Below are 22,109 nucleotides of genomic sequence, written 5' to 3' on the forward strand. Positions count from 1 at the left end.
CATGGACATGTGACTTCAAAACTCCATCTTGGAGCTGGATTTTGCATAGGAGAGAGGAGGGGGTCTCCACTCACAAGAGAAAGTCTATTTAAGCCCCTGGGAGATCCCTCCATTTTAGTCTTCAGCTGGCTCAAGAGATAGCCTCCCCCAAAGGATACCTGAAAGAAACTGGGACAAAGAACAGTAACCATGGGGGTGTGACTGATTGCTGGACCCAGACAAGAAGGATGCTAGTCTGTAAAAGAAGCTTATTGGAATATCTCTGAGGGTGAGATTTCATCTGTAATCACTTTCTTACTGTATTAGGTTTAGACTTGCGTGTTTTATTTTATTTTGCTTGGTAATTCACTTTGTTCTGTCTATTATTACTTGGAACCACTTAAATCCTACTTTTTGTATTTAATAAAATCACGTTTTACTCATTAACCCAGAGTATGCATCAATATTGCAAACAGCTGTGTATACCTCTTTATCAGTGTTATAGAGGGCGAACAATTTATGAGGTTACCCTGTATAAGCTTTATGCAGAGTAAAATGGATTTATTTAGGGTTTGGACCCCATTGGGGGCTGGGCATCTGAGAGTTGGAGACGGGAACACTTCTTAAGCTGTTTTCAGTTATGCCTGCAGCTTTTAGGGGACGTGGTTCAGACTGGGTCTGGGTTTGTAACAGGCAAGCGTGTCTGACTCAAACCAGGCAGGGCACTGAAGTCCTAAGCTGGCAGGGAAAACAGACTCAGAGGTAGTCAAAGCACATCAGGTGGCAGTCCCAAAGGGGGTTTCTGTGATCCAACCTGTCACAGGAGGAGAGAGACTGCGCGCCGCGTCCTCGCTCCTCCCCCCAGCCTCCTGAATGCTACAAGACAGCTGATTGCCGTGGTGGGGGGAGCAGAGGGAGGTGGAGGGAGCAGAGGGAAGGCGCTGATCCGCGGGGTCTGCTGGAGAGCGGGAGGCGCTGGGGTGGGGTGGGTGGCGTAGGAGAGCTGATAGGGGAGCTGCCAGCCTGTTTAATACCTGTATTAAATTGTTTGTTTAAAATTGTTTAAAATGTATATAATGCCTTTTGTCTGGAATTTTTTTTTCCTGGAACCTAACCTCTCCCCTCCTCCCCCCATTTACATTAATTTTTATGGGGAAATTGGATTCGCTTTACATTGTTTTGCTTAAAATCACATTTTTCAGGAACATAACTACAACGTTAAGTGAGGAGTTACTGTATCTGGGGTTTTGTCTAAAAGAGGCCCTTGAGAAAGACTCCATTCCCTCTTGCATGATGGTAGGAACTACGATACCTCCGGCTATCACTCATCAATAATTACACTACAATTTCATACAGAGTTCAGGCATTACCCAACGGAGAAGCCCTGTATTCATATAGGGACTTATAAGTCACCCACTATGTTAGAATTAATTAATACCAAAAACTACTATAGTCAGTAACTCACTGGGAAGGAAAAGAGGCAGCTGAGAACCTGGGAGCCGTGAAAATGAAACTGGGTTACTGAGTAAGATTTTCAAATGCACACATGGCAGCTAGGCACCCAGTGCCCACTGACATTATGCTCCCTGCAAAGACAGGGGTTTGGTTTCAGTCCATTTCTATCTATAAAGTGAAATACTTCAAAATATGCACAGCAAAGCAAGCCAGCCTACCCAATTGATCCTTGCTTTCTCTTCTTCTGCGTTGTTCTTTATCCCTTCCTCCAGATGCTTTCAGGTTATTCTGTATAAGCATTTGCTTCAGATCATCCCTCCTATATTTTCTGTCTCTTTCTTTATCACTTGCCTTCTCTTTATCTTTTCTTGTAATGTGTTTTTCCTTCTCTGCATCTTTTTCTTGGTCCTTCTCCTTCAATTTCTCTCTCTCTCGTTCTCTGTGATGATCTTTTCCCCTTTCTCTTATCTTATCCCTGTCTCTTTCACTAGATTTAAATCTCTCTCGTTCACCTGTCCTTTCTTTTGCCTTTCCTCTGTCCTTGTCTTGATCCTTGCGTATGTATCCTTTGTAATCAACCATGTCATGAGTCTCTCTATCTCTTTGCAGTTTCTTTTCCTTCTGTTTCTTATCTTCAGATTGACTATCTGACTGTGATACCTAAAAAGAGTAAAAATAAACTGATGCACAATTAAAATTCACTAACTTATTTTCATATAGTATTTTTATCCCAAAAATCCGTAAGTGATTTATGGAACCCAGTTTCCAGAAATTTGTGAAAATGCCCACGTGTATGCATGCCTGGCTTGTGCACACAGTTACTACAATTAAGCTTGCAATTGTCGTAATAAATTGATATACAAAGGGCAACTTAGATGCATGACTGGTCATTTCCATATATTTTAACAGAACTGCTTGCACAACTTGGTGTTCATGTGTACAAATTACACATGCAAATATGCATACTTTTTTGTGCTAGTTTGAAAATTTAGCCCTATATTCTTTACATTGTGAGCTCACTTGGGCAGGAATCATGCCTTCTTTGTTTAGAAAATGTATCACACATCACCAGAAATTAATAATAAATTATAAAAACATATATGTGGGCATCATGCAGCCACCTCTATGGCAGAAGATTGGCAGTTAGTTGACAACAGGCATAGAACATACCGCACAACAAGAGCTGGGAAAGAAACATTTTGGCCAGGAATCCTGGGGAAAACCCATGGTCCTATTTTTAAAAAGTCACAAGGGATGAAATCCTGGTCCCACTGATGCCCATAGCAAAACTCCCATTGATTTCAGTGGGGGTCAGGATTTCAGCGACGACATTTCATGTTAATGCAGAGCAGACAAGAACTTCTTTTAAAATTGCATTCTTACAGTAAACTGAATAAAACTTAATATATCTACCTAATAGGGATAAAGGACTCAGTCACTCCTGCTGACATCAAAACCTTTCAAATCTAGTACATAGACCACTAAGCCATCCCTACTGCAAGACTATCATTCACTTCCATCTGTGTAATAGAACTAATTAGTTTTAACACTCTGCATATTCATGAAAAATGAAGATTCAGGCTCTGAACAGAAAAGCAGTTATTATTAGTGATCTGGCCCATGTACTGCACATGTGACCTCCAGCAAGGTTTCTGTATAACTAAATAAAATATGCATTAACTGTTTCCTGAGTATCAGAAGATTGCTTTTCTGAAATATGATGTTGAAATTCTCCCACAAATCCAATTAAATCTGAGCTGGGAGGACTGGGATGTCTTTGCATCCTAAAATATAACATTAGTCACATTCATTTTACAAAAGAAAGTAGTCCAGAAAATGCCTAAATTGATTCTATACATTTACAAAAGATGTTTACCCTAAGATGTTTCTTAAGTTCATCTGATTTCCAAGTATCTTCTTTGGTTCTTCTCTAGAAAAGGAATGACAAAGACATGCTAAAGATGGAATAATTGAGTTCAGGTGCAGAATAGCCACTTTGCATATTATCAATGGACATTTTTAACTGAGGAATTAAGCCATTTATAAATATGTATGTACCATTAAATTTTAATTACATCACCATTAACTTGCTTAAGTGTGCCTAGGTATTTCAAAATAGCTCAAGTCTATTTCAACTTTCCACCACCAGAAGGGAAAGTTGATTTTGCCCACAGCAGTGGGTCCTTTTTGTTTTATTTCTGAGCATTGGAGTACAACAAAATTAAATTTAAGTTACGGCATACTCCAATTAAACTGACTAAAATCTTCTTGTTGAGTAATTATGTTCCATAAAGTGCTGACAATATTCTCCTACCCATACTACCACTTTATAAGGTATAATGAGAATTCAGGTTATGTATGTAAATTGACTGTTATATGAAATACTGGCATTTGGCACTGAAGTGAAAAAGGAGTATAAAGACAATTGCAGTATAAATTCAGGCTTCCAGCAGTCTCCTCTCTCAGTAGGATACTAACATTCCTTTTATCATAACTCTCAAAGTTATTTTCCTTAATTGGAAAGCTGCATACAAACTAAATCTCAGTCTTTGGCATCACTCACTACATAGCACTGCAGAATATAAGGAAGTTTATCTTATTAAGCATTTTTTCAGCTTAAAAAGGGTACCCTTTTCATTTACAGGGACATGGTCATGACAAGTCTGGTTCCAAATATAGGTTTTGTAAAAGTTATAAACACTTAGACGATCAGAAATGTTTCTATTTATATATTTTCATAGTCACCTGCACAGGAAAAAGTATTATGTACACATAAAGAAAGAATTATTATTTTTAAAAGTGTTTTTCTGCTTCTTTTTTTTACATTAGAAATTCAGGTCTTGCCTAGCCTATATTTTTTCTGGAGGATTAGATCACATGTACCAAGGAAGTTAAACCTGGTTAACTGAGAGAAGTGATTTTTAAGACTTGCATTTTTGGTTTCTTTAGTTCTATCAACTAATTTTAACTAAAAGATCATTTTGTTATAATTCAACACACCGAGCCCTTAAACAATATGCTGAGAAAGATCCCAATCTACTTCTTTGGATCCTCCAAGGAGGCTGCTAGCAAAAACAGGGACAATATGAATTGAAATTCCTGATATTTCTAAAGTTAAAAAAGGCAGAAAATTTTCAAAGAAAATAACTATAACTTTCAGGTGAGAGAGAGAGCGAGAGATCGATCAAAGGCTATGTCTACACTGGAGCTGGACAGAGTAATTTCCAGATCAAGTAAACATACCCATGTTAGCTATGACCAAGTATGTTAAAAATAGAAGTGAAGCCATGGCAGTATAAGCAGCAGGACAGACTAGCTGCCCGAGTACCTACCTAGGGTCTCAGATGGGACTGTACTTCAGTGGCTAGCCTGTCTCGCTGCTCGTGCCACTGCAGCTATACTCCTATTATTAGCACACTAACTCGATTAGAGCTAGCACAGGTATGTCTCTTTGAGCTGGAAATTACACTTCCAGCATAGATATACCTGTGACCCTAGGAGTCCCTTAATGCCACCTGGCAGAGGGCTCATCATACTATAACTCATATCAGACATGAGACACAGATAGTTCTGAGTGTCCTGAGCAGAATATCACAATACCAAAAAAGAAACAAGACAAAAACTTGTTTTCCATTTGCAGATTGCAGGGTCTGGGTGTGGGGGGTTCAGCAGGGGAGTCCGGGTGCTGGGGGGAACTGGGATTTAGTGGGGTGGAGGTCTGGGTGCAGCTGGTTGGGGCTCAGTGGGGTGCGGGCCTGGGAGCACGGGGGGGCTTGTCAGGGGGGATCTGAGGGTGGGGAGCTAAGCAGGGGGTCTGGGTGTGGGGGGCCTCTGAATGCAGGGGGTGAGGCTTGGCAGGGTGGGGCTCAGGTGTGGAGGCTTGGTGCGGTTTCTGGGTGCAGGGGGGTGAGGGCTGGCGGGGAGTGACCAGGTATGGGGAGGTCCAGATGCACAGGGATTGGGCGGATGGGGGAGCAGCTACTTGTACAGTGACCCCTCCCCCCATGGCTGAGGAGCGATGGGGGCAGAAAGCTGGGGGGGGGGGGGGGAAGGGTGCGGAACCTCTTGCAGCCAGGGGAAGTCTCTGGGGGTGGGTCTGACCCAGCCCCAGCAGCTCCTTCCACAGGACGAGCAAGTCCCATCCTCCCGTGCCCGCAGCTCAGCCAGGACTAGCAACTGAGCCTGGCGCAGGGTAGGAGCCACCGGCTGGGGCATCCCCAGCCCCACACAGCTTCCCCCCGCAGTGATTTACCTTTCTGCAGGAGTGCAAGTATGGCAGTACCCTCCGGCACCCTCTACCTGCAAGAGATTTCTAGCTGGTACAGGGTAGCAGAAAGACGTGGGGCCTCCAAACAGCCCCATGCCGGCAGCTCCGCCCCTCCCCCCGCCCACACGGAGCTGCGTAGCCCCACCGGAGGACACAGCTGGAGGGGCGGGGCTGCACTCTGCAGAACATGGCTAGGGCATTTATTCTTAACAGCACAATACATATGCTAACAAACTTAAAGGCTTTGTTTAAGTTTGTTAGCATATGTATTGCTGTTTTACATTGGTCAGGATCATGTCAAAGGCACAGGAGTTGGTCGTTAGTGTCCTCCACCCACAAACAATGCTATGACGAAGCTGACTGAAATCTGTATGGGCACAAAACTAAAGGACCTAAGTGGCCTGGCTGACTGGATAAATGAAAGATGCACTCTTGGGCAGCAGCTCTTGTGGTTCTGCAGGCTGAGCAGCCTCTGTCCCTCGATATCTGGCTACATGCCATTGGGGGTTGTTGTTTTCTATTCCGCATGTGACACCTCTGCTGCTATTGTTTCCAGATGTGACCTTCATGTTCTGGAAAAATGTCTGATGACGAACCTGGCATTACAAGATGAATCTAATACCAAACAATAAAACAGGGAAAGGATGTAGGTCTCTGTCTACAATAATATACAAGGGAGTTCAATCTAATTATGTAAGCAGAAAACTCAGCTAAACAGTAGTGAATATAGGATTGAAACACTGGGGGAATTATTATTGTATATAAGCCACTGTCTAGGAACAGGCTTCAGAGTGGTAGCCGTGTTAGTCTGTACCAGCACAAACAACGAGGAGTCCTTGTGGCACCTCAGAGACTAACAAATTTATTTGGGCATAAGCTTTCGTTGGCTAAAATCCACTTCATCAGATGCATGGAGTGAAAGATACAGTAAGCAGTATACATATTACGGCACATGAAAAGATGAAAGTTGCCTTACCAACTGACCCCCCATTTGTTAGTCTCTAAGGTGCCACTAGGACTCCTCGTTGTTTTTGTCTAGGAACAATGCACTATACGTGGCTGAGGGAACGCAAAGATCAAGGAAGACTCTCCTATAAATCTTTCCTCTTTACGTTTCCTCTCCTTTTCTCCATTCATATCTTCCTTCCCTCTCTGCTCCTTCCCTTTTCTGTATCCTTGTGTGTGGTAGATGTGATGGTTTTATGTTTTGTGTGTATTGTATCTTTCAATTTCTAGGAATTGTTCATATCTGCAGAGCTCATTGCCTGTTTTGTTCCCAGAGTTGCTTGGTGCCCATAAACCAGGAGACATACACAGACTTGGTTCTCTCTTTTTGTTCTTTTCATTGTTTTCCTTTATCAAAAATAAAACTCATTTGAGGTTGAAAAAAAATGTATGCTTTATTCTTTGTATATGGAAGCATTATATCCCCTTTTATAGTGGAAACAGAGTGAGATTTGAACAAAGATCCAACAAATGAAAAATCAGTTGCATTTTACAGCTGGCCTCGGTGTGTTTAAGCATTAACCTGAATGTGTGCCAGTATGCCCTCACTGACTAGGCTCAAAGGTGCAGTTATACCTGAACAGCTAAAAATTAACCTTGCCTTTTTAGGCTGAACAGAGTCACATCACTGGCTCCGTCTCTGTTGTTACATAACAGATAACAAAACTCCAGTGGGGCATGTATGTGAAATAGATGGTACTGTACTTATGATTATGCTATTTCTATGCATGTATCATCTTGGTATCTGAAGTTATGAATATTAGCAATGTTTACTATATGTTTGCTCCTGTGGTAAATTTAGCCCACAAGGTATTTAGCCAGCACATGAAGGGACAAGTCAAGTTGAATGGCCTATTAAGAAACACTTACCTCACAATGGACCCTGGAAAACGCCAGTCTACACTAAATGGACTTTTCCTGTGAATATTCTAACTAGAATATGGCTGGGGGTGATTGACATGTAACTTGCCCATGTGACTCCAAACACCATCTTTCACAGTGAGAATAGATTTCCCTTCCCTTGACAGAAGGCAGGGGCCCTGCGCTGGGTGGGGAGGAGTCACATGGAGGGTCATGTGGGGAGGTCACGTGCCCTCCCATGCATGCAGTACCAGCAAAAAATGATTTCTACTTGCACCACTGCCTCTCCACAAACAAGCCCGTGCTGCTGGGGAGGCAGTGCGTGACTGCTTCTGCAGCTTCCCTTTGCTTCCCCATCAGAAAATCATTTTTCTGCAGGGAAGCAAAGAAATCTGCAGGGGACATGTATTCTATATGCACACAATGGCACAGACTTTCCCCAGGAGTAACAGGATTGCCAAGCGTAGCCATTACATATGCTATTTAAAGCAACCTGTCTATAGTTAAACTAACTGAAAAACCTAAGATTCACAAAGTATGATAGTACAAATTAAGGCAAAATGACACTTTTGGTACCGTATAAGATGTAGCAATGGGAGCTTGTTATAGCAGATGCCAATAAGCATTTCCACTCTGGTGCTTTATTAAATAACATTATTCCAAATTTTACAATAGCATAGACTTCATGAAAAGTCTCCTACGCAAGTATAAACAGTAAATAATAGTTGTGAAATAGAAAATATTAACTATAATATAATACATCTACAAAGATAGAAAAAGGTTACAACATTTTTAATAAACCACAATATTTCTTTCCCCAATAAATTTTATACTGTATATGGTCATAGCCTTCTACTAAAGGCGCACCAACAATCAATTTTCCCCCATAATTAAATTGGGATAGGTGACCATTGGTGTGCAGCAACTGCTCACATAATGTGAGAAATAGTGTTAATGGGCTACTTCACCATGAATGGTATCTTGAAATATGTGTTAACTACTTATGCTAAACAATATGTCCCACCTTGTATTTAGCTGTGCCACTCTCAGGGCTCATCTACACTTAAGCCTTGGCTACACTGGCAATTCACAGCGCTGCACTTGCTGGGCTCAGGGGTGTGAAAAAACACCCCCCCGAGCGCAGCGAGTGCAGCGCTGTAAAGCGCCAGTGTAATCAGCGCCTGCAGCGCTGCACGCTCGCTCGCAGCACTGCAAGCTATTCCCCTCAGAGAGGTGGAGTACATACAGCGCTGCAAGAGAGCTCTCGCAGCACTGGCGGTGTGACTACACTCGCACTTCATAGCGCTGCTGCGGCAGCATTTTAGTGTAGGGGGCACAGCAGCATGGAATGGGGGGGAGGTCAGAGCTGTGGGGGATGGGCTGTGGGAGGTACAGGGTCACAGCAGTGGGGGGGATTGGCCACGGAGGAATGGGTCACAGCAGCGGAGAGTGGGGCCGGGCCATGGGGGATGGGACACAGCAGTGGGGGTACTTAAGGGGCATGAATCACAGCAGTATGACGTATTCAGAGGGGACAGGCGATGGGGGGGGCAGCGCCGGGGGGGGGGGGGGGAGTGAAGCTCAGCAGTGGGGGGGATGCAGGGGATGCGCCGTGGGGGGACGGAGCACCAGAGCCGGATTTAGGAAGTGTGGGGCCCGATTCGAACAGTTTTGTGACTGAAAAAAAAAAACCAACACGTAAAAAAACATGTGGGGCTTGTTCTCACCGGGCGGCACTCGTAGTCTTCGGCGGTTTGTCCTTCACTCGCTCCAGGTCTTTGGTGGCACTGAAGGACCTGCTGCCGAAGTGCTGCCGAAGACCCAGAGCGAGTGAAGGACCCGCCGCTGAAGTGCCGCTGAAGACCCAGAGCGCTGCCGGGTGAGTAAAAATTAAAAAGGAGCCTCTAGCCAGGGAAGGGATTCTCGGCCACTTGCCCCCACCCCGGCGGCCCTGCCACTGGGCGCGGGGCCCTCTCAGGCGCGGGGCCCGATTCGGGGGAATTGGTGGAATTGGCCTAAAGCCGGCCATGCGGAGCACAGCAGTGGGGGTGCTGGAGGGGATGGGCCGTGGGGGGGGCGGAGCACAGCAGTGGGGGATACTGGGGGGACGGAGCACAGCAGTGGGGGTGCTGGAGGGGATGGGCCGTGGGGGGGCAGAGCACAGCAGTGGGGGATACTGGGGGGACGGAGCACAGCAGTGGGGGTGCTGGAGGGGATGGGCCGTGGGGGGGCAGAGCACAGCAGTGGGGGATACTGGGGGGACGGAGCACAGCAGTGGGGGTGCTGGAGGGGATGGGCCGTGGGGGGGCAGAGCACAGCAGTGGGGGATACTGGGGGGACGGAGCACAGCAGTGGGGGTGCTGGAGGGACGGAGCACAGCAGTGGGGGTGCTGGAGGCGATGCGCCGTGGGGGAGATGGAGCACAGCAGTGGGGGTGCTGGAGGCGATGCGCCGTGGGGGAGATGGAGCACAGCAGTGGGGGTGCTGGAGGCGATGCGCCGTGGGGGAGATGGAGCACAGCAGTGGGGGTGCTGGAGGCGATGCGCTGTGGTGGGGGGGCGAAGCACTGCAGTGGGGGGTACTGGGGGGACGGAGCACAGCAGTGGTGGGTACTCGGGGATAAAGCAAAGCATGAGGGTAATCGGGGGAATGGGCCAGCGGCCACAGCAGCAGGGGAACCCGCCTCTTGCCACGAAGTCCCCCCCGCTCCCTCCCTCCTGTGGGTTCAGCAGGTCCCCTCCATAAGCCATGTAGGTCCGGGGCGGCGGCGGCGGCGTACCTCCTGCGCACACGGGCGGTGCGGTGCGCTAACGCCCAGTCAGCGCCGTGGATACGCCGCGCGGCGCAGCCAGCCTCCCCCCGCCCCCACCTCACCTTCTCGGGCTCCATGGCGGAGCGACAACGGGCTGCACCGAGGCCCCTCCAGCTTCCTGCCGCTGTTTCCCGACCCCCGGGCGAGAGGCGGGGCCGAAGAAACCAAGGCAACTGCGTCGGGTTCTGCCTAGCAACAAGCAGGCCGCGCAGGGAAAGCAGCCGAGCGGCCGATCGATCGATCGATCCCAGCCCCGGGCACGAGGAGGTGGCGGCGGGCGAGGTGTGGCAGGCGGCGCAGACAGGCTACCACGGACGGCTGCGGGGCGTGGGGACCCGAGCTCCTCCCCGGCGGCCGAGGGGCAGCGGGCCGGGGAGACTGGCGGGTCCCAGCATTGTGCCCGTTGCTGCCCGCGGGCGATTTTACCGCCACTCTAAGCCGGGGGTGTTTGTTCCCTGTCCCGGGAGAGCCGCGGGATGCTGACAGCTCGGGGATTGTCCCTTACTCAAAATGGCCGCCCTCTCCTGTTACTGTGCGGGGGCTGAAGCTGGCGTGGTGGCCGCCATTTTCCTATAGTCTAGCGGCAGGGAGCGCTGAGGCTGCCCTTAATAAAATGGGCTGCCAGCTCGCGCTGGTTTCAGTGAGAGAGAAGCTGTGACCCGGGTATCAGGGGCTGTGGTGAGCAGCAGAGACGCTGTGAAAGGAGAATGGGGGAGGGAGGGGCTGGGGGAGCCGGAGGCCAATTTAGAGGTGGGGGGGGGTGACTGACGGGAGTGGGCAGGGCCGGTTCTAGGGCCTGGGCACCAACTTCCAGGGGGTGCCAAACCCCATGTGCTCCTCTGTTGCGGGTGGGGGGCGCTTGGCTGCTGGGTGGGTGCTGAAAATGCTTTCCGCCCTGGTTGGCAAAATGGGTAGGGCTGCTGCTGGTGATGTGCGGTGGGAGATGGAGGGGATAGAATGACAGCTCCCCCAGCCTGGACGTAGTGGTGGGGAACGGAAGCCTTATAGCAGAGAGAGGGTCCGGGGACAGGCTGTGGAGTGAGGAGGTGGGGAAGAACTGCTGCTGGATCCAAGGAGCCTGACGCTTTTCTCCCTCTTGCTGTCTTGGGACTTCTCTGCTTGGAGAAGAGAAGAAGCCCTGGGGCGAGTCAGGGAGGCCGTGCTGCCAAGTCCAGGTGAGGAGAGATGTGCCAGGGAGCAGTGAGGCTGGGAGGAGAGAGAATCTAGGGTTACCATACGTCTGGATTTTCCCGGACATGTCCGGATTTTTGGTCCTCAAATCCCCGTCCGGGGGGAATTGCCAAAAAGCCGAACACGTCCGGGAAAATAGCTTTGCCGGCATCCCTGCCCCAGTCCCCTGCTTACCTTAGAGCGGCTCCGGCAGGCTGTGAGCTGCAGGCGGATTCCCCCGCGGCGGCTGCTGCTGCTCCCCCCGACACCTCAGCTCAGCTCTTCAGCTGCACAGAGCTGAGGTGTCTGGGGGGAGCAGCAACAGCAGCCGCTGCCACCGCTGTGGGGGAATCCGCTTGTAGCTCCCCCTAGACACCTCAGCTCTGCATAGCTGAAGAGCAGAGCTGGCCGAGCGCTACCGGCTTCACGGTTTGCCAGGCAGCCCCCAGACCTCCAGACCCTATGCCCCAGGCCGGGTGCTTCCCCTCCCAGGCTCCAGCTGCGCTGGGGAAGCCCCCAGCCGGGGGCGCTGGGTCTGGGGGCTGCCTGGCAAACCATGAAGCCGGTAGCGCTCAGGCAGCTGTTTCGCGTGGCTGGGAGGAAGAAGGGGGAATGCGGGGCGCTCAGAGGAGGGGGTGGAGTTGGGGCAGGGTTGGGGGTGGGGCCAGCGCCCCGTAGAGTGTCCTCTTTTTTTAATGTTTAAATACGGTAACCCTAGGACAGTCATGGGAAATGGATGGCAGTTCGCTTATATTAGGGGTGGCAAGAAGGTAAGTGGAGTTCCCATTTGAGCAACTAGAAAGAGGCATGCATTTTTGTGTGCATTAAAGGTTGATTTTCAACCTGAAATTATCAGACACATTGGAAGAACTGTAAAGGGCAGTTAAAAAGTCAAATGAGAGACCAAAATAACATGGTTTGATGTTTTCAAAATCTCCCAATGTATGGGGCTAATCGTGTTGTTTGGGGGGGCTCCAACTCATGATTTTTGATCTCTTGAGGTTGGCAATACTGCATCCCACTGCCTGGCACTCAGCCCTGGGGAAGTTCACTGAATGCCTGGAGAGACTTGTCATGGCTGCTTTAAGATGCAGTGTCATTCAGTGCCACCATGGTGAACTCCACCGTGGCACCTCGCATCACCTCTTGCTGAGCCCCAGGAAGCACACATCCATCAAACCATCCAAAACTTGGAAACTATGGCTGGGGAAACAGTGGACAACATAGCAGTGGCACTTCAAAAAGAGTGTGTGTAACCATCCCAACACTTGCTTCGTAAGAAGACATTTGTAAAAAGACATTGGCTTGGATGTTCTGCTGTTTGCATCCCTTTCTCTGATGCTTCAAATTCTGCATAAAGAGTTGGTCATAACCATTGTTTGTTTAACCTCCACTACCTGATATCCAGCATAGTCATTTACACCTGTGCAAAGTGGGTAGGAACGAATTCTGATTTGATAGCATCTCAGAATTGTTTTGCACAGATGTAAAAGGCTACACATCATAATGCAATGCAGTCTCTGCAAAATAGTGAAGAATTAGGCTCCCAGTTTTAAGCAGAGATTTTAAAACCTATTCAAACCCACAACAGCTGTACTCTGTTTATACAGTGATATTTTCAAATTCTAGTAACTGATCCTTTTCTTTAAAAAAGGAAAATCTATATCATGAGGCTAGTAAGTAAAAAAATTAAGGCAGAGAAATATAGTTTATACTGTTTATTGTGGACAGATTGATTTAATCTCTAGTTGCAGCTCATCTAGCATGTTCCCAAATGTTATAAAAATGGAGAAAAATAAAAATGCTAGTGATTTTGTTATAGTATCAGCTATCAGAGTTAGCATCAGAGAAAGTGGCAGCTAACCAGACACATGGGTGAAACACTTTTTAATTGCAGAAATGAGTGATCCTATTCTAAAGGAAAGGAGTGTGCCTTACTCACGTTGAACACTTCCAGGATACTAGCAAGCTGAACAGTTTATGGGATTGGGTGTAGAACTTCAGGGCATATTACTAACTTTATTTTCCCCTCCACCCCCACCACGATTAAAATTGAGAATACTTCACTGGGTCATGATGAGAATTAAATGTTCGTGCTAATGCTCAATAACAGTGAACACATTATTGCTCATTATTAGAGAACTGACCAATAAAAGAGAGTGATGATGTAGGGAGTTGTCACATTCAGTTCTGTGTACAATCCTGCTCTCAGTAAAGCCACTGGGTGTTCTTCCATTGTCCTCAGTAAAGTAGGATCTAGCCCTCACTGTTTAATCTGCAGAAGTCAGATGACCAGTAGCCTCTAACTTGATACAAAAAAAGAATTCCAATGCACTGTGATAATTAAGGCTAACTTTCCCATCCCCAACCTGTGTCTCACTCCTTAGTTTAGAGACCAAAATAACATGGTTTGATGTTTTCAAAATCTCCCAATGTATGGGGCTAATCGTGTTGTTTGGGGGGGCTCCAACTCATGATTTTTGATCTCTTGAGGTTGGCAATACTGCACCCCACTGCCTGGCACTCAGCCCTGGGGAACTTCACTGAATGCCTGGAGAGACTTGCCATGGCTGCTTTAGGATGCAGTGTCAATCAGTGCCACCATGGTGAACTCCACCGCGGCACCTCGCACCTTAGTTTTAACATAAGTTAAAAGTACTACAGAAACTGGAACCAGTGTCTGGAATATGGAGTGTCTTTTTATCATTCAGCAGTAACCCAAATGGAAAACTGAATAAGTAATGCAGTAAAACTGAGTTTTATAAGGAACATTCATACATCTATAAAGCTAAATTCTGTCCTCTGATAAGTATTTGCTGCTTTTGGTGCTAAATGATCTATTTATAAATAAGTTTATGAATAATTCAGTCTTGCTCTTTTTTGCAAGATATTAAAAATTAGAATCCACAGATATTTTGTGAAATCTACCCAGGCAAATAAAAAGCTGTTTACAAGCAATCTTGGATTAACTTGCTGAACTTCCGAGTCAAGGGCAGTGACAATTTGTTGAATATCCTAAAGAGTAGATTTCTAAGTTTGTGTTTCTGTTCTGCTGTAGAGTATATTTATCAAATATGGTATTCTCTGCACAGATGCCAGAGAGAGGAAAAATATCTTGGACTATTCCAACAGGTGGAAATGCCCTCACTGCATATTAAGTAGTGTGGCCTTTGTGTGGCTTAATGGAGAAAGTGAGTTGCCACAAGCGTGGTCATTTCAGCAGGCTGATAGGAAAATGGTCATTTGTTGCCACTTTAAGGCCCCCCTGAGGTTTACCTGCTCCACCAAAGAAGCAGTCCACTGCTCCAGATGGGAGAGGACTTCCTCCGTTCCGCACAGGGGACTGAAGGGATGCGGGTATTTATACACGGGGCTGTAGCAGGAAGGCCCTCTTTTATCCACACCAGGTAAGCAGCAACTGCATTGTATCAGGCTCCGTGGCTTCATGTGATATTTGAAACAAACCCAGATCAGTGAGTCCAACCAGGGAAGGGAGGGGGAACAGTCCCCCCCCTTCCAGTGCCTCACTGCCTCAGAAGAGGGGTTAGAACAGGAGGGAAGGAGGAGGAATTCCCATACCCAGCACAGGGTGGACAGAGTAGGGGACACGGGGGTGGGGGTGTGGAATCCTGTTGGCATGGGCAAGGGGTAGGGTCCAGGTCGTCTGTCCCCACTGAGGGGATCCCCTCCCTTAGGGGGTAGCATGGGCCTGGGGAGGCAGACGCTCCCAGTGATGAACTAACTGCATTGGGGGTTACAGGGGCCAGCCAGGAATTGATTCTGCTTGTGCATGCCATTGCTTCAGAGGCTGTCTCCACAGCACTATGAGGTTCTTGCAACATTTTTTTGGTGGCCTTAGAGTGTGGCCACCAACTCGTGCTAGTGGCCACTCTGACAATTTTTCCTAAAATAATTAACTTTAGGAAAAACAAATAAATATGCACATATACACATTCAAATCGTTGTAATTTATTTATGATGGGATTTTTTGCACAATTGTTCAGTTGTCTCTATTCTTTACTGGACTTAAACAGCATAGAAAAACAAATAAGGTGCTTTGCCTGTTCATGGTTTTTCTTTTTTGGTTTTTTTTTTAGACTTGCTACCTAATAAGTCTCCTGTGAAAAGTGATATCTGTATGTTTGTTAATATCACTTTTTACAGCAGCAGACTTGTTTGCTAGCTGGGAGATTTACTCAGCCCTGGCAAGCGGGGGACAAATTAAATCCTGGATGGAGAGGTGAGAGGGAGGCAGCGGGTGGGGGTGAGCCCAAGGCCAAAGCCCGAACCCCCACAGCTGGGGGATGGAGCTGCTGCCGCACAGCTGGAGCCTGCCCCCACCAATCCCAGGGCTGATGCCGGAAGCCCAAGCCTCACCACCCCTGGAAAGGTGGGGAACTCACACCGACTGCTGCTCCTCCAGTGTTTGTGGCTCCAGCGGGGGGGCAGGGCCCAATCTCTGCTGGCAGCTCTGGGGGAGGGGCCACTGCTTCCTTTCCCTCACTCCCTCCAATCACTGCCCAGGAGGCTGTGGCCACAAGAAAAATGTGGCCATGGTGGTCACATTTGAGAAATGACTCAGTGCTGTCAGCTTCACAGAGCTAGTAACATAGGTGCTGACTCTGTGGGTGCTCTGGGGCTGGAGCACCCAAGGGGAAAAAATGGTGGGTGCTGAGCATCCACCAGCAGCCCCCCATCAGTTCCTTCCTCCCCACAGTGTCTTCTGCCCACCAGCGGCCTTGCCGATCAGCTCCTCCCTGTGCCTCCCGCCTGCCCCAGCTGATTGGGGCTGGGGGAAAAGGGGTAGGAGTGGGGAGGGGGCAGAATAGGGCAGCAAGAGGCGGGCTGAGGATGGGAAAAGGTGGGATGGGCCCTGGGGGGAAGGGTTGGAGTGGGGTTGGGGCCTGGGGCAGAGCCAGGGGTCGAGCACCCCACCCCCTGCATTGGAAAGTCAGCACCTGTGACTAGGAAGCTTGAACAAGCTGCCTGTAGGACAAGGGAACAAGTAAACAGTGTCTCTGAGAGGCACTGCTGACAAGGGTGTGTGTGATCAGCGCCAGGTGGTGGTTGCAGGACAGCAGGATTCAAAGGGGAGAGGTTTATCGTGCATGGCTCATGGAAGCATGGATTTGTAGAGAGAATAATGGGTCAGGAAAGGCACATGACTGTGAAGGAGATCCCCTCCCCTCCAATGCAGCAGTTGGTGACAGTATAGAGGACTGTAGTGAGGTTCAGGGACCATACCCACTTCTTCACTCAAGGGCAGGGCTGGCTCCAGGCACCAGCTCAGCAAGCAGGTGCTTGGGGCGGCCAAGAGGAAGGGGCGGCACGTCGGGCTCTTCGGCGGCAATTTGGCATTGGGTCCCTCAGTCCCTCTTGGAGGGAAGGACCTGCCGCCGAATTGCTGCCAAAGAAGAAAATGGCGCGGTGGAGCAAAAACCCTGGAGCCGGCCCTGCTCAAGGGATCTAACCAGGGGAAGGGATGGTAGCCACTTACCCGCAGCTCCTCCTTTCTCCCCTCCCCGGGAAAGATGGGGTATACTGACGCAAGTGGGGCATCAGACCTAGAAGTTAAGCAAAGGGAGGGAACTGGTGTCCCAGGAGCTGGCTCTGGGATAACTGGGCTAGTAGGCCCACGCGCCACAGAGCCGAATGGCATTACACAGCTGTTGAAGACTAATCTCCAGTTGTTGCAGAAGCTGGGAGCTTCCATTGGTGGGGAGCCCAGAAGTTGTATTCCTGGGCATCCAGCATGGGCTCGAGTTTGGGTTACAGGTGGTAGTCTGGTGGGCCCCTCACCATGGTGTAGGAATCCTTAATATGAGGGAGATGGCTGAGCAATCTCCAAATTGCCTGGCAATAGGCAATGTAAATGTGCAGGGTAGAATCACTGATCCAGGGCATCTAGGTACTAAGCAGCAGGGTACTGAGGGTTCCATGGTCATTAGTCAGGAGTATGGTTATGCTGGGGTTGCTGACCCAATGGGAGTTCATCTTGGTACTACTAAAGATAAGATTTTGAGAGGTGACTATATAGACATATTATTATTGTTACATAGGGACATACTGACAGAGAGTAAGCCGGGACAGGACAAGCCAGGCAATGAAATACCCAAGAGGCAAAGGTGGTTAGAACAGGGTAAAATTGGGAAGCCATCTTCTTAGCTATATGGGTGCTATTCAGAGGCACATCCAGACAGAAGTCCAGCAGTATTCAAATATATGGATATAATCAGGTGGCCATATAATATATTTGGGGGCATTGCTTGGTTAAATTATGACAATCAGTTTCAATTGAGAGCTGCAACACAGAGCAGAATTTGGTGGGACATACTGCATCATAGGGTGTGATTAGAGTGGATGACACCACAGGGACCCAAGAGTCACAATGACAGTGGCCTGTTCATTCTGCAGCAAGACTGGCAGAGGTCTAAAACTTGTAATGACATTTGCTGGGCATTTAATGAAGGCAGCTGTTTTCAAGCTGTGAAGTTAACAGGCCAGGTGCCAATGACATGGCAGAGTCTTAGGACAATTCACTTGTATATGAGTATCAAAGAAGTGTTAAGTGTTAGTATGCATTCAAACTAATTCACTATTATGCTAATAGAGATCAAAGGAGATGTTGATTGTATTGTTTTCATCTGTCTATATCCTGTAGTTTGCTATTACATTACTTCTACATTATGTATACCCTAGATCAAAGGAGTGTTAATATAAGATTGTAGTCAGGTGTTAAAACTTCATGAAAACTAATGGAATGTGACTTGTGTTGTTTTAACTTATTTATTATGTATATCCTTGTAATTAAATAACCCATTAAATGCAGATGAAGCCTTGGGGAAATACAAATGAAGAAGAGTGCTAACTTCAAAGCAGTTTTAATCACACTGTTAAACAATGGAATACCAATTGAAATGTATTAAATATTTGTGGATATTTTTCTACATTATCAAATATATTGATTTCAATTACAACCCAGAATATAAAGTGTACAGTGGTCACTTTATATTATTTTTATTACAAATACTTGCACTGTAAAAATTATAAACAAAAGAAATAGTATTTTTCAATTCACCTCACACAAGTTTTGTAGTGCAATCTCTTTATTGTGAAAGTGCAACTTACAAATGTAGATTGAAGTTATGTAACAAAAACACTCAAAAACAAAATAATGTAAAACTTTAGAGCCTACAAGTCCACTCAGTCCTACTTCTTGTTCAGCCAATCACTAAGAGAAACAAGTTTGTTTACATTTATGGGGAGATAATGCAGCCTACTGCTTATTTACAGTGTCACCTGAAAGTGAAAACAGATGCTTTTGTAGCTGGCTTTTTGCATGGCACTTTTGTAGCCATCATTGCAAAGTATTTACATGCCAGATATGCTAAACATTCGTATGCCCCTTCATGCTTTGGCCACCATTCCAGAGGACATGCTTCCATGCTGATTAAAAAAAATGCATTAATTAAATTTGTGACTGAACTCCTTGGGGGAGAATTGTATATCTCCTGCTCTGTTTTACCTGCATTCTGCCATATATTGTATGTTACAGCAGTCTCGGATGATGACCCAGCACATGTTGTTCGTTTAAAGAACACTTTCACTGCAGATTATACAAAACGCAAAGAAGGTACCAATGTGAGATTTCTAAAGATAGCTACAGCACTCAGCCCAAGTTTTAAGAATCAAAGTGCCTTCCAAAATATGAGAGGAATGAGGGGTGGTATTCCATTCAGAAGTCTTAAAAGAGCAACTCTTCAATGCAGAAGAAAGAAGCCTCGTGAAATGCAAATAAAGAACTTTAACAGAAAACTGTTAATTTCAAAGCAAGTGGTCATTGTGTTTGATGATTGGCGGTCAAAGACTCAAAATGCATTCTTCACTCTCCATAATCAAAGGAAAAGCCCACGTGGATAGTGACACTGTCAGTTTGTTTTCTGTTAGAAGAAGCTATAAGAATTTATTCAAGGAAAGATCCTTCATCTCTGGGCTGTTTGGATTCTAATAGTGCAGAACAACTGAACGAGAAGATGGAGATCCCCACAGTTACTCTGGGTAGCCCTCAGAGACTTTTGGGAGACTGACAGATTACTGTATCCTGTCTACTGACAGTGGCCAATGCCAGGTGCCCCAGAGGGAGTGAACCTAACAGATAATGATCAAGTGATCTCTCTCCTGCCATCCATCTCCACCCTCTGACAAACAGAGGCTAGGGACACCATTCCTTACCCGCTAATAGCCCTTAACCTCCTTGAATTTATCTAGTTCTCTTTTAAACCCTGTTATAGTCCTAGCCTTCACAACCTCCTCAAGCAAGGAGTTCCACAGGTTGACTGTACACTGTGTGAAGAACTTCCTTTTATTTGTTTTAAACCTGCTGCCCATTAATTTCATTTGGTGGCCCCTAGTTCTTATATTATGGGAACAAGTAAATAACTTTTCCTTATTCACTTTTTCCAAACGGCTCATGATTTTATATACACCTCTACCCCGATATAACGCTGCCCTCGGGATCCAAAAAATCTTACTGCGTTATAGGTGAAACTGCGTTATATTGGGGTAGAGGTGTACCTCTATCATATCCCCCTAGTCTCCTCTTTTCCAAGCTGAAAAGTCCTAGCCTCTTTAATCTGTCCTCATATGGGACCTATTCCAAATCTCTAATCATTGTAGTTGCCCTTCTCTGAATCTTTTCTAGTGCCAATATCTTTTTTGAGATGAGGAGACCACATCTGTATGCAGTATTCAAGATGTGGGTGTACTATGGATTTATATAAGGGCAATAAGATATTCTCCTTCTTATTCTCTATCCCTTTTTTAATGATTCCTAACATCTTGTTTGCTTTTTTGACTGCCTCTGCACACTGCGTGAACATCTTCAGAGAACTATCCACGATGACTTCAAGATCTCTTTCCTGATTAGTCGTAGCTAAATTAGCCCCCATCATATTATATGTATAGTTGGGGTTATTTTTTCCAATGTGCATTACTTTACATTTACATTTCATTTGCCATTTTGTTGCCCAATCACTTAGTTTTGTGAGACCTTTTTAAAGTTCTTCACAGTCTGCTTTGGTCTTAACTATCTTGAGCAGTTTAGTATCATCTGCAACCTTTGCCACCTCACTGTTTACCCCTTTTTCCAGATCATTTAGGAATAAGTTGAATAGGATTGGTCCTAGGTCTGACCCTTGGGGAACACCACTAGTTACCCCTCTCCATTCTGAAAATTTACCATTTATTTCTACCCTTTGTTCCCAGGAACCATTGAGAATTATAGACTATGATTCACCTGTATATATATTTTACCTGCTTTAACCTTTCAATAACTCTCATTTCCTTTTCTTAGCTAACAAACCGATAGTTTACTATAGAATTGGCTGCTAGTGTTGTCTTTGATGTAAGATCTAGAGTACCAATTGATCTGGTGTAAGTGGCTAGTCTCTTGGGAGTAGGAGCAATCTGATGTGATGTGATTTTAGGTATAAGAGATCTTTTATCACGAAGTCCAATTTGTCTGGGTGGTATGATAGACTGGAGAGTCTGAGGGGACTGTTTGTGACTCCATGGTAAGACAGGTATAGTGATCCAGGAGTTCACATTTGTTACTGGTTTGGTGAAATCTAATTATAGAATATACACACTAGGTTTAGGGCATCTGCCCTGTTTTCCGACAGTCTGCCCTGAGGTAGGCACTCAGAGGTGGGAGCCACTCCAGAGAGCATGACATATGACTCAGATAAAATGGACTGGTAAAGGATTTAAAGGAGGCATTCTTTAAAGAAGTAGAGAAAGGGCTTGGGGCTATGACTGGTATGATGGGAAGGCAACCCCTCTCCTTTATAGTTCCCCTTAACTCTCATCTGAGCGGGGGAGGGTGGCAGAGTCCCAGCAGTGGGTTGTCTGGGACCGGGATGTGGGGGAGGGCTGATGATAGCCCCCCAAGTATATGGAAAGGATTATGGCATTACCTGCACTGTACAATTTTATCTGAAGGGAACACTCAGATATTTAAGAATAAAGTTGTGGCCTAATTAAAACCACATTCAGTGCCTTCTGTCCTTCTTCCATCATAGCCTATTTTAAATATCTATTTTAAACAGTTCAACAATGTATCAAATACATGCAATTTTAAAATAGCAAGTGTGTAGGTAGCACCAGTACCCAAAATTTAAACAGAATATATTAACTTTTAAGTGTCTCGGTTTCATGATCAGAGAAATTTTTGTACTTAGAATAAGCATATATACTTAACCTGTTACAGCTCTCAAGTATACTTCAGCTTTGAAAAAAGCCACAGGTAACAAAGCAGTACACTGTACCAATCAATGGCAGCCTTAAGCAGGCAAAAAGCAGTATGTGAGAGATACTGAGGGTGTGAGGAGACATCTTCATGGAGTTTAGCATAGGGCCCTTCCAAACCTAAAGCTAGGACTAATGATAATTAATCAGGAAAGGCTCACTGATAAGTCAGCATATATGTCTGAAGCTTCCACTTATACTAGAACTAAAATCTAGTGGAACTGAAAAATCTGTGTAACCTTTACATTTTAGCCA

The 22,109-nt window shown here is 46.4% G+C and overlaps 1 protein-coding gene and 1 long non-coding RNA gene across 2 annotated transcripts in view; one reads left to right on the forward strand and one right to left on the reverse strand.

Moving 5' to 3' along the window:
- DYNC2I1 (dynein 2 intermediate chain 1) overlaps positions 1-10,548 on the reverse strand; it is a 56,064-nt gene extending 45,516 nt beyond the window's left edge. The window contains exons 1-3 of the mRNA XM_054021075.1: positions 10,442-10,548; positions 3,311-3,364; positions 1,653-2,094 (exon numbers count right to left, since the gene is read on the reverse strand). Coding sequence (XP_053877050.1) covers positions 1,653-2,094; positions 3,311-3,364; positions 10,442-10,456 — 511 coding nt within the window. The 5' untranslated portion in view covers positions 10,457-10,548. The remainder of the gene's footprint in view (positions 1-1,652; positions 2,095-3,310; positions 3,365-10,441) is intronic.
- A 623-nt stretch (positions 10,549-11,171) lies between these two features.
- On the forward strand, positions 11,172-21,595 carry LOC128833129 (uncharacterized). Its single transcript, XR_008444118.1, has 3 exons — positions 11,172-11,554; positions 12,551-14,956; positions 19,105-21,595. It is a non-coding gene; the product is annotated as an uncharacterized LOC128833129 (long non-coding RNA).
- The last annotated feature ends 514 nt before the right edge of the window (positions 21,596-22,109 follow it).

This window comes from Malaclemys terrapin, chromosome 2 (assembly GCF_027887155.1).
Source record: "Malaclemys terrapin pileata isolate rMalTer1 chromosome 2, rMalTer1.hap1, whole genome shotgun sequence".
Lineage (NCBI taxonomy): Eukaryota > Metazoa > Chordata > Testudines > Emydidae > Malaclemys > Malaclemys terrapin.